Source organism: Neoarius graeffei, chromosome 11 (genome assembly GCF_027579695.1).
Source record: "Neoarius graeffei isolate fNeoGra1 chromosome 11, fNeoGra1.pri, whole genome shotgun sequence".
NCBI lineage: Eukaryota > Metazoa > Chordata > Actinopteri > Siluriformes > Ariidae > Neoarius > Neoarius graeffei.
This window is the reverse complement of record NC_083579.1, coordinates 3,223,072-3,239,918: the sequence shown is the minus strand read 5'-3', so window position 1 is coordinate 3,239,918 and position 16,847 is coordinate 3,223,072. Positions and strand designations below refer to the sequence as shown.

Here is a 16,847-nt window from a genome sequence, read left to right as displayed (position 1 = left end):
ATCATGATGACTCCCTTCATCACACCATTACAGTGTTGATTACTTTCCTGTTTTTATCGTTCTCGTTCTGGACATTTATCACATCGTGTCAGTACGGAGGAAAAAAGGAAATTATATAATGACTTCCTGAACTTTCATGAAGCTCTTCCTGTTTCTGCTCTCCACCCCCCGATAAAAGAAACATCTCAGGCATAATAATCAACACAAGAGATTCATCACTTTCCTGAACTCACAGAGAGAGAGCGCGAGCGAGCACGAGACAGACAGACAGAGTGAGAGAGCATGCGAGAGAGGGCCACAGACAGACAGACAGACAGACAGACAGACAGACAGCGAGACACAGAAAATGAAAACAAGGCCCGTGTGTTTATCTGCATGTGGAAGCTGTAACCATGGAGCTGATTCTGTTTTTACATTCGCATACTTCAGCAGTCAGTCTCTCTCTCACACACACACACACACACACACACACACCCCTCTGAGGTGATTTATCAAACCCTGACACACAGACCAATCACAACCACTGACTCAGGGGGCGGAGTCTCAGACGGCGTTCACAGAACATCAGTGTAACAGCTGGATTAGTGCGAGTGCTGTACAACACGAAAACTCTGTCCATTTAGAGATCAAACACCACTCAGTTATTAACTCAACACGCGCACACACACACGTTCACCTGAGCGTGGGCCAAACCACCGAGTCGAGTCGTGGTATCACACACCACTGAGCTGGAACATGGTGACAGGAGTGTGTGTGTGTGTGTGTGTGTGTGTGTGTGTGTGTGTGTGTTGAACAGACACTCACACTCCGGACAGGACCTCCGCGGACTGCGATTTGTTGCCATACGCTGTCTCCTCCATGGCCATGATGGGGACAAGCAGGTCAGCGTTCACACTCCTCTCACCGAAATCACGCTCACTGAACAGCTTCAGGTGAGGAGACACAAAGTCCTGCAGGGCGCGCACGCACACACACACACACACACACACACTCCGGATTACCCATTCTCATACAGATGTGTAAAAGCCTCACCTGATGGTGTACAATGACAGCAGTGCTACGAGGGGGCGGGGCTTACCGAGTGTATGGGGCGGAGCGAGCGCAGCGTGTCCCCAAAACCTTCCCAGTCAGAGCAGTCGACATATTCACCCTCCTCCAACACGTACTGACGACCCTCGAACCCTGGCTCTGTGTAGCCCACCCATCTACACACACACACAACAGAATAAACACATTAATATATAATAAAAATAATTTATAATACAATTATTAACAAATGTGGAAATATAATTACATAAATGAGTGCAGGTTATTATTCTGAAAGCATTTACACTGATCACACAATCATTTACATTTATTAATATTAATTTTAAAGATACATATAAATGAAGAATTTCAATAATCCAGGTTTCTCTCTCTCTCTCTCTCACACACACACACACACACACACGCGCACGCGCACGCGCGCACACACTGACGATTCATGTGAGGAGCAGAAGCAGGGGGAGGAGAAGAAGAATTAATCCCATCATGCTTTGCAGCAGGTATGTAAGCCTCCACTCACAGGCCGCTGAGGATCTTCAGAGAGCCGATCACTATCGGTTTCTTCTTCTGGACTGCGTTCTCTCTGTCATCGCCGTTCTCCTCCTTCTGCTCATCTTCCTCAGAGACGTCGTAAACTCCCGCATCGATCTCCACACAGGCGCCCTGGAACAGAGGCTCCGCATACGCCACGGCCTGAGAGGAGGAGACGCACCATCACCAAAACAAACAAACAAACAAAGAGACCCGATGTAAGAGTTCAAATATAAAGTCAGAATCAAATAATTAAAATATTTTACATAATGAAATAAAAAGAAAATAAAACACCAACACTGTGAAATTCTTCCATTCAAATGTGGAATTAAAAATAAACTTATGTGAAATGAACAAAAACACACACACTGATCTAGAGAAGCTAAGAGTGGTTGCTAACATGCTAGCCACTCGAGCTAGTTGTGCCATGTGAGGTGAGACAGGACGGGGCGTGGCGCTCAGTGAGACGGGAACATTTGGATGATGTGGACACTAAAGAATGGAACGTGGTGAATAATAAACACTCGTCTCATCCAGCCCATGCGTGCCCTGAGTACTAGGAATTCTGGGAACGCGTCCTCTCCTAAAATTCCTCCCCACAGCAACGTCGGAGTTGCAGCAGCACCTCGAGTCTGGGACACGTTCTCCACAAAACCCACGGAGTTTCACCAGCAGCTTCGTCTCATTCACACTGATCAGCAGCAGGAGTCACTGCACGGAGACGATTCTTCTGAAGCTTTTTATTAGATTCGTCAATCTAGAAAAGTCTGAGGTTACGCTGTCGACCGCACACTAACGGGTTTTTATCCGATTGTTAATGTTTTAATATTTGGAATTTATTTAAAATATTTTTGAGTGATTTGCTGGTGTGTGTGTGTGTGTGTGTGTGTGTGAATCCATTAGAATGATTCATTCAAGAGTCATTCAGAAAGAAATGGTACAGTGGGGCAAAAAAGTATTTAGTCAGTCACCAATTGTGCAAGTTCTCCCACTTAAAAAGATGAGAGAGGCCTGTAATTTTCATCATAGGTACACTTCAACTAAGAGACAGAATGAGAAAAAAATCCAGAAAATCACATTGTCTGATTTTTAAAGAATTTATTTGCAAATTATGGTGGAAAATAAGTATTTGGTCAATAACAAAAGTTCATCTCAGTACTTTGTTATATACCCTTTGTTGGCAATGACAGAGGTCAAACGTTTTCTGTAAGTCTTCACAAGGTTTTCACACACTGTTGCTGGTATTTTGGCCGATTCCTCCATGCAGATCTCCTCTAGAGCAGTGATGTTTTGGGGCTGTCGCTGGGCAACACGGACTTTCAACTCCCTCCAAAGATTTTCTATGGGGTTGAGATCTGGAGACTGGCTAGGCCACTCCAGGACCTTGAAATGCTTCTTACGAAGCCACTCCTTCGTTGCCCGGGCGGTGTGTTTGGGATCATTGTCATGCTGAAAGACCCAGCCACATTTCATCTTCAATGCCCTTGCTGATGGAAGGAGGTTTTCACTCAAAATCTCACGATACATGGCCCCATTCATTCTTTCCTTTACACGGATCAGTCGTCCTGGTCCCTTTGCAGAAAAACAGCCCCAAAGCATGATGTTTCCACCCCCATGCTTCACAGTAGGTATGGTGTTCTTTGGATGCAACTCAGCATTCTTTCTCCTCCAAACACAAGTTGAGTTTTTACCAAAAAGTTCAATTTTGGTTTCATCTGACCATATGACATTCTCCCAATCCTCTTCTGGATCATCCAAATGCTCTCTAGCAAACTTCAGACGGGCCTGGACATGTACCGGCTTAAGCAGGGGGACACGTCTGGCACTGCAGGATTTGAGTCCCTGGCGGCGTAGTGTGTTACTGATGGTAGCCTTTGTTACTTTGGTCCCAGCTCTCTGCAGGTCATTCACTAGGTCCCCCCGTGTGGTTCTGGGATTTTTGCTCACCGTTCTTGTGATCATTTTGACCCCACGGGGTGAGATCTTGCGTGGAGCCCCAGATCGATGGAGATTATCAGTGGTCTTGTATGTCTTCCATTTTCTAATAATTGCTCCCACAGTTGATTTCTTCACACCAAGCTGCTTACCTATTGCAGATTCAGTCTTCCCAGCCTGGTGCAGGTCTACAATTTTGTTTCTGGTGTCCTTTGACAGCTCTTTGGTCTTGGCCATAGTGGAGTTTGGAGTGTGACTGTTTGAGGTTGTGGACAGGTGTCTTTTATACTGATAAGTTCAAACAGGTGCCATTAATACAGGTAACGAGTGGAGGACAGAGGAGCCTCTTAAAGAAGTTGTTACAGGTCTGTGAGAGCCAGAAATCTTGCTTGTTTGTAGGTGACCAAATACTTATTTTACCGAGGAATTTACCAATTAATTCATTAAAAATCCTACAATGTGATTTCCTGGATTCTTTCCCCCCATTCTGTCTCTCATAGCTGAAGTGTACCTATGATGAAAATTACAGGCCTCTCTCATCTTTTTAAGTGGGAGAACTTGCACAATTGGTGGCTGACTAAATACTTTTTTGCCCCACTGTATAACAGAATAAAACTGAAAAAACAAAAAAATATTACAGGAATGCTGGACTAAAATAATAATAAAGATTTAATATTTCATACATTATTGACTCATTAGCAGAAATTCTCTTAGTTTATAAATAAAACCTTACCAAATAATTTCAGAACAAATAAATAATGGCTAATAACTAAGAACAAATAAAAATTAAAGCATACATTAAAAAAAAAAATTCTGAATTATGGAATTATTTGTTAATTATTAATAATTCTTTATAAATATTTATAGTAACTATTTGTTAGTTATTAATAATTAGTTATTATTCTTTTACTAATATTAAGTTAATAGAAATCGTTATAAAAGTAATTATTATGATTTACTATGATTCATTTATAAACTTCAAACTAACTTGAAAACATTTTATTTTTGAAACATCCATCATTCCAAAAGGACATTTTTCTACAAACCCGAGCCACGAACAGAAAACAAATCCTTATTTATGAGCTCATGCAGTGAGGTGATGAACCGAACTCTGGCTGAAACAGGATGAGACAGATACACGCCTTCACTGTTAAAACCCTCACGCAGGTCGTAAATTACTCAGTAAACTCGCTTTCAGCTCATTATACTGGAACTGAGACTCCTGACTCAGAGATTTCTCACCTCCGACTCGGAAAAACACACAGAAAACGCTCCGAGCTCGGAATTCCTACTCAGGATCTCGGGACGGTCCCCTCAAACCCTGAGCTCAGAGTGAATGAAACGGGCCGCCCTCAGGGTCGACAGCAAACGCAGCAGCAGCAGGGCTTCCCTTTTTCCCTTTCCACCACTCAGGTAAACACAGTGAGCGTGCGAACTTGTAGCGAATTAAATACAAACATGAAGGTACTTGTGGGTTTAGTTTTTTTCCATACTTTATAGCTCGAACGCACAAAAGTGGAGAACGATGTTCCGACTTCCCGAGGCGAGTGGAACACAGCGTTAGATTTAAGACCAAACACTCTGAGCTCTGTGTTAGTCTCCAGAGACCCTTTAGAGCTTTTCAGTTATCTTTATTTTATTATTATTAAAGTCCAGTTTTGTTTTCTTTGGTTAGTAGTAGAGATCTGAAGAAATCACTTTTAGCCTTGAAATATTTATTAAAAAAAAAGGAGCAAAGAGACTGCTGAGAGAAGCCAGAACTAACTAACACACACTTCTGCTCCTACGGATACGCTGCCTGAGCCTGGTTTAGTGAATAATTTATTCTAATTTATGCAAAACATCTCAGTTCAGAAGCTGAAGAATAGAATACGCTGCTTTAATCTGCTGTAAATAACACAGATGTTTCTGAAAGCAACCTGTTCAAGTAAAAGTACAAATCCCTTCAGCTTTTATCCAAATCTAAAGAATCATTCAGCTTTAAAAGCTTTAGAAGCTGTGCCACACACACACACACACACACACACGAGTTAAAGCACGCCGCCCGCTGCCTCACCGCTTCCTCTACTGAGGAACTCGGGTTGCAAAATAAAGGCAGTTTGTGGCGTGTCGAGGTTGAATCAGGATTGAAATCCTGAACGCGAGCCAGCGATCTCACTACATTAGAAACCTGACAAACTTCTGCCTGAACACAACCGTCACCACCCAGAGACAGACTCAAACCTGCCGTGACCGCGAGCCGTGACTCGAGCCGCAACTCCACAGCGGGAGCCGACAGCGAGTTTAACAACAGTGTCTAACAGGAAACTGGATTGTAACATTTAAAAAAAAAAATTCTAACGGAGAAATTATATTCTAAAAGAACATTTAAAAAAAATCTAACATTTGAAGACACCTGTCATTTCTAACACAAAAAAATTCTAATATTTAAAAAAAAAGAAATTCTAACCTAATTTTATTTTTAAAAAATCTAACCGTAAAAAAAATTCTATTCTTTTATCATTTATGAAAAAAATACATCATTCCAAAAGTGTAAAAAGTTCTAACCTAAAATAACATTTAAAAAATATGCTTTAAAAAAAAAAAAAAAAAAACCTAACGAGGGGGAAAAAAAAACCCTCAAATAAAAAAAAATTCCAAAACAGCAAAAAATATTTTGTAACATTAAAAAAAAAAAAAAACTGCAGCAAAATCATCATTTTAACATTGCAAAAAAACAAACAAACACACACACGGGGTGTCCAGTGGGAGTAGCTTGCCGTGTCCTTTTTAGGACAACTCCTCCATCTTTGGCCTTCCGTCTGGCACCGAGCTCTCACCTGTGGCTCCTAGTAGCTGTGGCATGTGCAGCGGCCACACCCTGGTAAACCGCTTCGGCAGGCGGGCTAAACCAGGTGAAGGTAGCTGTCGGGCCTCAAGCCCTCAGCGAGCTTTAAGGAATGCCCTTTCCAAGCATGTGAAGTCTACAGTAGGTCCAACAGCCAAGAAGGCAAACCAGCAGGCCTTACAGAAGGCTCAGGGCATGACGGGGCACAGAAGGAGCCGTGGCTATTTGTTGCATCCATCCCTATCAAGTCTTGCTCCATCTTGCCACTGGAATGGACGAGAGAGTGAGGCCGACTCCCCGCAACTCTACCTCACTTTAATCAAATTCACGCGCATCTCACATCAATCACCCTTTTCACCTTGAAGTCCTGTGGCGATGGGTGAGCGATGAAGCAGCAGGTGTGGATTCACTGGAAGCTGTAGCCACGGACCTGCACACAGGCGGCTCAGGCCACAGGGTCGCTTCTCATCGACCGAAACAGCAGCGGGATTCGGCAGCCGTCTGAGCGACTGCACTGCTCACCTCCGTAGCCTGAGGAAGGAGCTAGAAAAGGTGCCCTAAAATTGCTTGCTTCTCACAGCCCTGACCAGCATACCATGGCTGGTGGGATCCCATTTCAGCATTTGAAGAAAAAAAAAAAAGGGGGAAAACAAAGAGGGTACCCCTTACCCTCGCTTCGTGGAAAGTACGCACACTGCTTGACAACCATGACGCAGACAGACCAGAGAGAAGAACTGCGCTAGTAGCACGTGAACTGTCTAGCTACAACATCTGCATTGCTGCACTGTCTGAAATCTGCCTGGCAGAGGAGGGACAACTCACAGAGGTGGGTGCCGGCTACACCTTCTTTTGGAGTGGCCGCAGCAGCGAAGAACAACGCGAGGCAGGTGTGGGTTTCACCATCCAATCCAGCTTTGTTAACAAACTGACAAGCCTTCCCAAGGGCCGCAGCGACCGACTCATGACTCTGCATCTCCTCCTGCCCAGAAAGCGTTTCGCCACTGTTATCAGTGCCTACGCCCCCACCATGACAAACCCAGATGATGTCAAGGACAAGTTCCACAAGGATCTAGAAGCCTTGACCGCCACAGCCCCCAAGTCTGACAAGCTCATCATCTTTGGTGACTTCAATGCTAGAGTTAGTACGGACTGGACAGCCTGGGACGGAGTCATCGGGAGAAATGGCATTGGCAAGTGCAACAGTAACGGCCTTCTGCTGTGCCTCAAACCAGCTTCTCATCACCAACACTGTATTCCGCCTCCCAGCCCGCAGCAGAACAACATGGATGCACCCAAGATCGCAGCACTGGCACCTTATCGACTATGTCCTTGTTAGACAGAGGAACCGGCGTGATGTCAGTGTCACCAAGTCCATGCGTGGTGCCGAGTGCTGGACCGACCACAGACTTGTCATTAACAAGACGAATCTTCACATCCAGCCCAAGAGATGCCCACAAGGGAAGGAACCTAAGAAGAGGTTCAATGTTGGCAAGCTAAAGTCTGAGGACACCCGACTGAAATTGAGCAACAAACTCGACACCCAGGTCTGTGCTCTCCAGTTTGGAGTCAAGACCATTGAAGACTGGGCGGCCTTCCGAGATCTGGTCCACACCACAGCCCTCTCCCACCTCGGTCCTTCTGAGCGTAAGCACAAGGACTGGTTTGACAAGAATGATGTGGAGATACAGCAGCTCATTGAGAAGAAGTGACAACTACACAAGGTTCACCAGGAAGAGCCTTCATCCCATCCCAAGAAAGCAGCCTTTTCAGAGGCTCACAGAACTCTCCAGGCCAAGCTGAGAGAGATGCAAGACTGTTGGCTGAGCAGAAAAGCAATGGAGATTGAGGTCTATGCTTCAAAACATGACCCCCTCTTCTTCAGTCAGGCCCAGCTCGGATGGGCAGGACATCTCGGCCACATGCCTGACTGTTCTGTTCTACGGCGAGCTGTGTGAAGGGAAGCGCTCTCATGGCCACACAAAGAATCGCTTTAAAGACAGTCTAAAGGGGTCCCTAAGGAGCTTTGACATCAACCCGGACACCTGGGAAGAATCAGCGGCGGACAAACCAGGATGGAGAGCCCAAATCCACAGCGGTGCCCTGCAGTCCAAGCAGCATCACACTGAAGCAGCAGAAGGGAAGAGAGCTAGCAGGAAAGTGTGCGCTAGCAGCAGCAGTCTAATATCAGACCATGCAGATTATGTGCGCTCCACATGCGGGAGGGGGTTCCGAGCTCACACTGGCCTCATCAGCCATACACAAACACTAAACGAGGGAGAGGTCAGTGGTCCTCTTCAAAACACGATGGACGAGAGAGAGAGAGCGCATGAGATACACACACGTACACTAACTTTTATAATTTTCTTGACCAAAAAAAAAAAAAAAAAAAAAGCATTCTAACTTTACAAAAATATTTAAAAAAAAAAAAAACACAAAAAAGTTCTAACCTAAAAATATTTAAAAATGATATTCCTTCAAAAGCACATTTTTTACAATACTTCTAATGAGGAAAAAAAGTCTAAAATAAAAAAAAAATTATAACCAACAAAAATTCTACTGCAACGTCAAAAGAAATGCTGCAATCATTTTAACATGACAAAAATCTAAAAAAAAAAATCTTACCTAAACATTACATTTAAAAATAAAAACCTATTAAAAAAACCAAAACAAAAACCCCACATTAACAAAATTCTAACAAGGAAAAAAAAATCTACAGTAAAAAAAAATCTAACCTAAAAGAAGTTCTAAACTAAATAAATAAATAAACAAACCTAGCATAAAAATCATTGAAACAATTGTTTAAAAAAATTACAAATATCTAAAAAACAAACCTAAAACATTAAAATATTCTTTAAATTTTTTTTTTTACAATATTTCTAATGAGATAAAAATCTAAAATAAAATCCAAACAGTAAAAATTATTTTGTAACATCAAAATAAACGCTGCAGCAAAATTTTAACCTTACAATCTAAAAAACAAGTCTAACTTAAAAATTACATTAAAAATTCTATTCTTTAAAAAAAAATTGTAACAATTCTAATGTGAAAAAAATCTACAGTAAAAAAAAAATCTAACCTGAAAAGTTCTAAACTAAAAAAAGGTAGCATTAAAAAAAAAAAAAACCTATTGCATCATAATTTTTTTAAAGCCATTTTGTCAGTTTAAAAGTTGTAAAATCAAAAATTAAGACTCAAATTTTATTCTAACACAAAAACAATGCAGCATTCTAATGTTAAAAAGGAAAAAGTCCAACATTAAACATCCCAACTTTCTAATGTTTTTTACACCACAGTGTCGCTAAATTCTTGAATCTGATTGGTCCGAAGGTGTTGATTAATTCTCTATAACAGCAAGTCAGTGAGAGAGCGAGTGTTTCTAACTGCTGTAACAACTTGTCTCGTGATCTTCCACAACATTAAATGTAACTACGAACAGATAATTTAGACACACACACACACACACACACACAGCATGACCAGTCACTGATGGTTTTCTTTCCACAGTGTGCTCATCAGGGTCTCGTCATGTTTATATTTAGAGATTTCCAGAACTTCATTAGCTGTTTGTCTAGTTCACTTTATCGTTACTATAGCAACAAGTGGAACTGATCATCGTAACGCAGTGTAAACTGGGATGAGGGTTCCGGAAGTTACTGTGAGTGGAATGTTTAAATATCATTCCGTGTATTTCTCTGGAAGGAGGTGAAAAGTGAACTCACCCGCACTTCGTGGGGATTTTCCACTTTGATGCCACCCTGAAATCAAGAAAAAGAGCAGATCAAGTTGAAAACGTTAACGACGTTAGTTATGTTAATTAAAAATAAACAGCGAAACCATACCATCTTCAGAGGACGTAAAGATCCGACGAAGGGATTGGGAAAACCCCACGACTCCGGACACGGATACTCTCCCACAGTCAAGACCGTAAACAAGCCCTGGAAATCTGGATCACTGAAGACGAGCCAACTACACACACACACACACACACACACACACACACCAAAAGTCTGACTTAAAAAAAAAAAAATCATCAAAATATCTTCTCAAACACTTTTCACTCAGAATTGTGCAGATTTCTTTCAGGAAAAAAAAAAAAAGATTTATTTTTCGATTATAAAGGTCTGACGTGACTTTAAAAATGCACATTTGTTATCTGGAATATTGATAAAACTTCACCAACCCACGCTCAGTGTTTATTTTGTTCACGCTGCGTCACTTTTACGCAAGTTTACACTCAGTTGTGATACAAATTAAACGTGGCTATATTTAGACCGCTATAAAAAAGGGGCGTGGCCAGACGGATAGCAGCAGCCACTCTGAAATTCCCCTCGCCACCCAGTGACCATGAAATCACCCAGAACTCATTCTGAACTAAAGATAACCATCGTAGCGGTTTACCTGTAGGTATTCTCACCGAACAGATCTGATATTGTACAAATACTTTCATCATACACTATATGACCAAAAGTACATGCACCCATATCCATGGTTCTTCTTCAAACCGTTAAGACAAATTTAGACGCACGCAACTGTGTAGAAAAAGTTTTCCTTCACTGGCACCAACAGGTTCAAGCCTGCTCCAGCATGACAATGCGACAATGCCTCTGTGCACAAAGCGCAGGAGCTCCTGAAGACATGGTGTTTTAACATTGGAGTGAAGAACTCAAGTGTCCTCCACAGAACCCTGACTGAAGTCAATCCCACTGAAGACCCTTGGGATGAACTGGGACTGGAGCCTCAACGTCACCACCATCATCAGTGTCTGATCTCACTATTGAACACTAATCCCCATAGTCATGCCCTAAAATCTAGTGAAAAGCCTTCGCAGAAGAGAAAAGAAAAGAAGAGAGGAGCTTATTGTCACAGGAAAGGGGAATAAATCTGGAATGGGACATTCAACAAGGACATATGGGTCTGATGGTTAGGGGTGCACATATTTTTGGCTCACTTTCTTGCCTAAATCTAAGAACCGTGACATTGTTTTTCATTCTGAGAATGAGTGGCGGGTTCCAGGGCTTAAGAACACGGAAACATCTCCAGACGGTAAAGTTATTAACTCCAGACACGCACTAGCAGGTCTGAAACATTCCAGAAAACTGGGAAACACAACTATCCAACTGACTCACTCTCTGAACCGTCCATCCAACATGCTCGCTCTCTCGCTCGCTCTCTCTCGGAACTTAAACACAACTGTATGGAAACCAATTTTGGGCCAAAAACCCAAAGATTTTTGGACTCGTCTCTTAGAAAACTCTTCATGGAAAGAAGAGTTGTTACCTTTCAACAAAGTATTTTCTGATCCAAACAAGAACTCATTTTAGAAATAAACCCCAAACTGCACCAAGAACCCTGCAAGAACCCCGTTTTCTTTCTCAAACTGGTCTGGGTTCAACTTCACAAAGCTGAATCTAATTGCCTGCAAATGAGCAACAGTCACATGTAGCGTGGCAGTGCCAAAGCCAAACATTGGGCTCCACCCAAATCCTCTGCTCTCTGTCTCCCTCTCACACACACACACACACACACACACACACACACAGCTTCCTGTGCACTAAACAAACCACTGTAATCCAAGAGCAGGCCGAGGAACACTCACACTCCGGAGCAGACCTTGATGGATCCGGCACTGTACGGACGTCCGAAGGAGCCGAGCTCAATCACTTCATCAGAGAACGAGGACAGCCGGCCCATTCCGTTCGGTTCTGAGAAGATCTCAATCATGGGCAGGCTGTAGTCCTGAGAGTGAGTGAGAGAGAGAAAAAAAAATACCAACAAAATCAGTGTGCACACGCAACACAAGAGTACACACAGTGCACAGGTCATTAATAACAACCGTCACATTACTGTACGCTCTGGACCAAACTCTGAGATTACAGTATCATCTAGATTACTGTATTTTCTGGACTACACTAAGATCGCCACGCATGTAGCGCTCTCTGACACGATGCCATTATACACAGCAGGTCCACACAAGAGTCTGGATCCACAGGAAGTTATTTATTTGCCGTTATTAACTGATCTAACATCATTAGTTCTGACACATTAATAAATGTTCCGTGTTCTTGTATTCAGCGAACACACAAACGTAACCAAGACTGCAATACAGTATATCGTAGTGTAATGTAGTGTAGTATAGTGGGGCGTGGTGTAGTATAGCGCAGTACAGTATACCATAGTGTGATGTAGTGTAGTATAGTGGGGCGTGGTGTAGTATACTGCGGTACAGTATACCGTAGTGCAATATAGTGTAGTATAGTGGGGCATGGTGTAGTATAGCGCAGTACAGCATACCATAGTGCGATACAGTGTAGTATAGTGGGGCGTGGTGTAGTATAGCACAGTACAGTATACCGTAGTGTGATATAGTGTAGTATAGTGGGGCGTGGTGTAGTGTAGCGCAGTACAGTATACCATAGTGCGATATAGTGTAGTATAGTGGGGCGTGGTGTAGTATAGCACAGTACAGTATACCACAGTGTGATATAGTGTAGTATAGTGGGGCATGGTGTAGTATAGCGCAGTACAGCATACCATAGTGCGATACAGTGTAGTATAGTGGGGCATGGTGTAGTATAGCGCAGTACAGCATACCATAGTGCGATACAGTGTAGTATAGTGGGGCGTGGTGTAGTATAGCACAGTACAGTATACCGTAGTGTGATATAGTGTAGTATAGTGGGGCGTGGTGTAGTGTAGCGCAGTACAGTATACCATAGTGCGATATAGTGTAGTATAGTGGGGCGTGGTGTAGTATAGCACAGTACAGTATACCACAGTGTGATATAGTGTAGTATAGTGGGGCATGGTGTAGTATAGCGCAGTACAGCATACCATAGTGCGATACAGTGTAGTATAGTGGGGCGTGGTGTAGTATAGCACAGTACAGTATACCACAGTGTGATATAGTGTAGTATAGTGGGGCGTGGTGTAGTATACTGCAGTACAGTATACCATAGTGTGATATAGTGTAGTATAGCGGGGCGTGGTGTAGCATAGCGCAGTACAGTATACCATAGTGTGATATAGTGTAGTATAGTGGGGCGTGGTGTAGTGTAGCGCAGTACAGTATACCGTAGTGTGATATAGTGTAGTATAGTGGGGTGTGGTGTAGTATAGTGCAGTACAGTATACCGTAGTGCAATATAGTGTAGTATAGTGGGGCATGGTGTAGTATAGCGCAGTACAGTATACCATAGTGCGATACAGTGTAGTATAGTGGGGCGTGGTGTAGTATAGCACAGTACAGTATACCGTAGTGTGATATAGTGTAGTATAGTGGGGCGTGGTGTAGTATAGCGCAGTACAGTATACCACAGTGTGATATAGGGTAGTATAGTGGGGCGTGGTGTAGTATACTGCAGTACAGTATACCATAGTGTGATATAGTGTAGTATAGTGGGGCGTGGTGTAGTATAGCGCAGTACAGTATACCGTAGTGTGATATAGTGTAGTATAGTGGGGCGTGGTGTAGTATAGCGCAGTACAGTATACCACAGTGTGATATAGGGTAGTATAGTGGGGCGTGGTGTAGTATAGCGCAGTACAGTATACCACAGTGTGATATAGGGTAGTATAGTGGGGCGTGGTGTAGTATACTGCAGTACAGTATACCATAGTGTGATATAGTGTAGTATAGTGGGGCGTGGTGTAGTATAGTGCAGTACAGTATACCATAGTGCGATATAGTGTAGTATAGTGGGGCGTGGTGTAGTATAGCACAGTACAGTATACCGTAGTGCGATATAGTGTAGTATAGTGGGGCGTGGTGTAGTGCAGCACAGTATACCATAGTGCAATATAGTGTAGTATGGTAGGGCGTGGTGTAGTATAGCGCAGTACAATATACCACAGTGTGATATAGTGTAGTATAGTGGGGCGTGGTGTAGTATACTGCAGTACAGTATACCATAGTGCGATATAGTGTAGTATAGTGGGGCGTGGTGTAGTATAGCACAGTACAGTATACCATAGTGTGATATAGTGTAGTATAGTGGGGCGTGGTGTAGTATAGCACAGTACAGTGTACCGTAGTGCGATATAGTGTAGTATAGTGGGGCGTGGTGTAGTGTAGTGCAGTACAGTATACCATAGTGCAATATAGTGTAGTATAGTAGGGCGTGGTGAAGTATAGCGCAGTACAGTATACCACAGTGTGATATAGTGTGGTATAGTGGGGCGTGGTGTAGTATAGCGCAGTACAGTATACCATAGTGTGATATAGTGTAGTATAGTGGGGCGTGGTGTAGTATAGCGCAGTACAGTATACCGTAGTGTGATATAGTGTAGTATAGTGGGGCATGGTGTAGTATAGTGCAGTACAGTATACTATAGTGCGATATAGTGTAGTACAGTGGGGCGTGGTGTAGTATACTGCAGTACAGTATACCATAGTGTGATATAGTGTAGTATAGTGGGGCGTGGTGTAGTATAGTGCAGTACAGTATACCATAGTGCGATATAGTGTAGTATAGTGGGGCGTGGTGTAGTATAGCACAGTACAGTATACCGTAGTGTGATATAGTGTAGTATAGTGGGGCGTGGTGTAGTATAGCGCAGTACAGTATACCACAGTGTGATATAGGGTAGTATAGTGGGGCGTGGTGTAGTATAGCGCAGTACAGTATACCACAGTGTGATATAGGGTAGTATAGTTGGGCGTGGTGTAGTATACTGCAGTACAGTATACCATAGTGTGATATAGTGTAGTATAGTGGGGCGTGGTGTAGTATAGTGCAGTACAGTATACCATAGTGCGATATAGTGTAGTATAGTGGGGCGTGGTGTAGTATAGCACAGTACAGTATACCGTAGTGCGATATAGTGTAGTATAGTGGGGCGTGGTGTAGTATAGCACAGTACAGTATACCGTAGTGCGATATAGTGTAGTATAGTGGGGCGTGGTGTAGTGCAGCACAGTATACCATAGTGCAATATAGTGTAGTATGGTAGGGCGTGGTGTAGTATAGCGCAGTACAATATACCACAGTGTGATATAGTGTAGTATAGTGGGGCGTGGTGTAGTATACTGCAGTACAGTATACCATAGTGCAATATAGTGTAGTATAGTAGGGCGTGGTGAAGTATAGCGCAGTACAGTATACCACAGTGTGATATAGTGTGGTATAGTGGGGCGTGGTGTAGTATAGCGCAGTACAGTATACCATAGTGTGATATAGTGTAGTATAGTGGGGCGTGGTGTAGTATAGTGCAGTACAGTATACCATAGTGCGATATAGTGTAGTATAGTGGGGCGTGGTGTAGTATAGCACAGTACAGTATACCGTAGTGCGATATAGTGTAGTATAGTGGGGCGTGGTGTAGTGCAGCACAGTATACCATAGTGCAATATAGTGTAGTATGGTAGGGCGTGGTGTAGTATAGCGCAGTACAATATACCACAGTGTGATATAGTGTAGTATAGTGGGGCGTGGTGTAGTATACTGCAGTACAGTATACCATAGTGCGATATAGTGTAGTATAGTGGGGCGTGGTGTAGTATAGCACAGTACAGTATACCATAGTGTGATATAGTGTAGTATAGTGGGGCGTGGTGTAGTATAGCACAGTACAGTGTACCGTAGTGCGATATAGTGTAGTATAGTGGGGCGTGGTGTAGTGTAGTGCAGTACAGTATACCATAGTGCAATATAGTGTAGTATAGTAGGGCGTGGTGAAGTATAGCGCAGTACAGTATACCACAGTGTGATATAGTGTGGTATAGTGGGGCGTGGTGTAGTATAGCGCAGTACAGTATACCATAGTGTGATATAGTGTAGTATAGTGGGGCGTGGTGTAGTATAGCGCAGTACAGTATACCGTAGTGTGATATAGTGTAGTATAGTGGGGCATGGTGTAGTATAGTGCAGTACAGTATACTATAGTGCGATATAGTGTAGTACAGTGGGGCGTGGTGTAGTATAGTGCAGTACAGTATACCGTAGTGTAATATAGTGTGATATAGCACAGTGTAACAGTGCAGTATACTGTAGTGTAGCACAACGTAGTATAGCAGTATAGAGTAACGTGTAGAATAGTGGTGTATAATAATAATAATAATAATAAATAATTGTTCAAGATCACATTTTTACTTTTTGAATATTAAATATTAATATTTTATGTCTTATTTTAGATTTTATTTAAAACTATTATATTAGTATTATTTTATTAGCTAATAAAATTAGTCTTTGGTGTTAGACTCTGACTTTTGTAATTTGTTTTTGCAGTAAATTAAATCTGAGTTCAGTATTTTGGCCGTATGGATTGTGTAAGACTTTAAACACTAAACAACAAAACCATAAACACATCACACATCGAAACTGATAAACGGCAACACAAAACCGAAGCTCATCCCGACTAATGCTGAGGCTCTGGAAAAAAAATCCGTAAATCCTTTCCAGGATTTGATCACATTGTTGTTTCTCCACTGAAAAGTGGCTTCGCAAACTCGGGCTGAAAAACAACTCGAGCTGAAATCTCTCAGCTTTCATAATAAAAGTCATAAAATCCAGTT

The 16,847-nt window shown here is 42.6% G+C and overlaps 1 protein-coding gene across 1 annotated transcript in view; it reads right to left on the bottom strand.

Moving 5' to 3' along the window:
* The window catches only part of crybg1a (crystallin beta-gamma domain containing 1a), a 167,831-nt gene that overhangs the window by 28,701 nt on the left and 122,283 nt on the right, over window positions 1-16,847 (bottom strand). The window contains exons 8-13 of the mRNA XM_060933277.1: window positions 11,934-12,073; window positions 10,177-10,303; window positions 10,057-10,092; window positions 1,565-1,737; window positions 1,079-1,205; window positions 805-950 (exon numbers count right to left, since the gene is read on the bottom strand). Coding sequence (XP_060789260.1) covers window positions 805-950; window positions 1,079-1,205; window positions 1,565-1,737; window positions 10,057-10,092; window positions 10,177-10,303; window positions 11,934-12,073 — 749 coding nt within the window. The remainder of the gene's footprint in view (window positions 1-804; window positions 951-1,078; window positions 1,206-1,564; window positions 1,738-10,056; window positions 10,093-10,176; window positions 10,304-11,933; window positions 12,074-16,847) is intronic.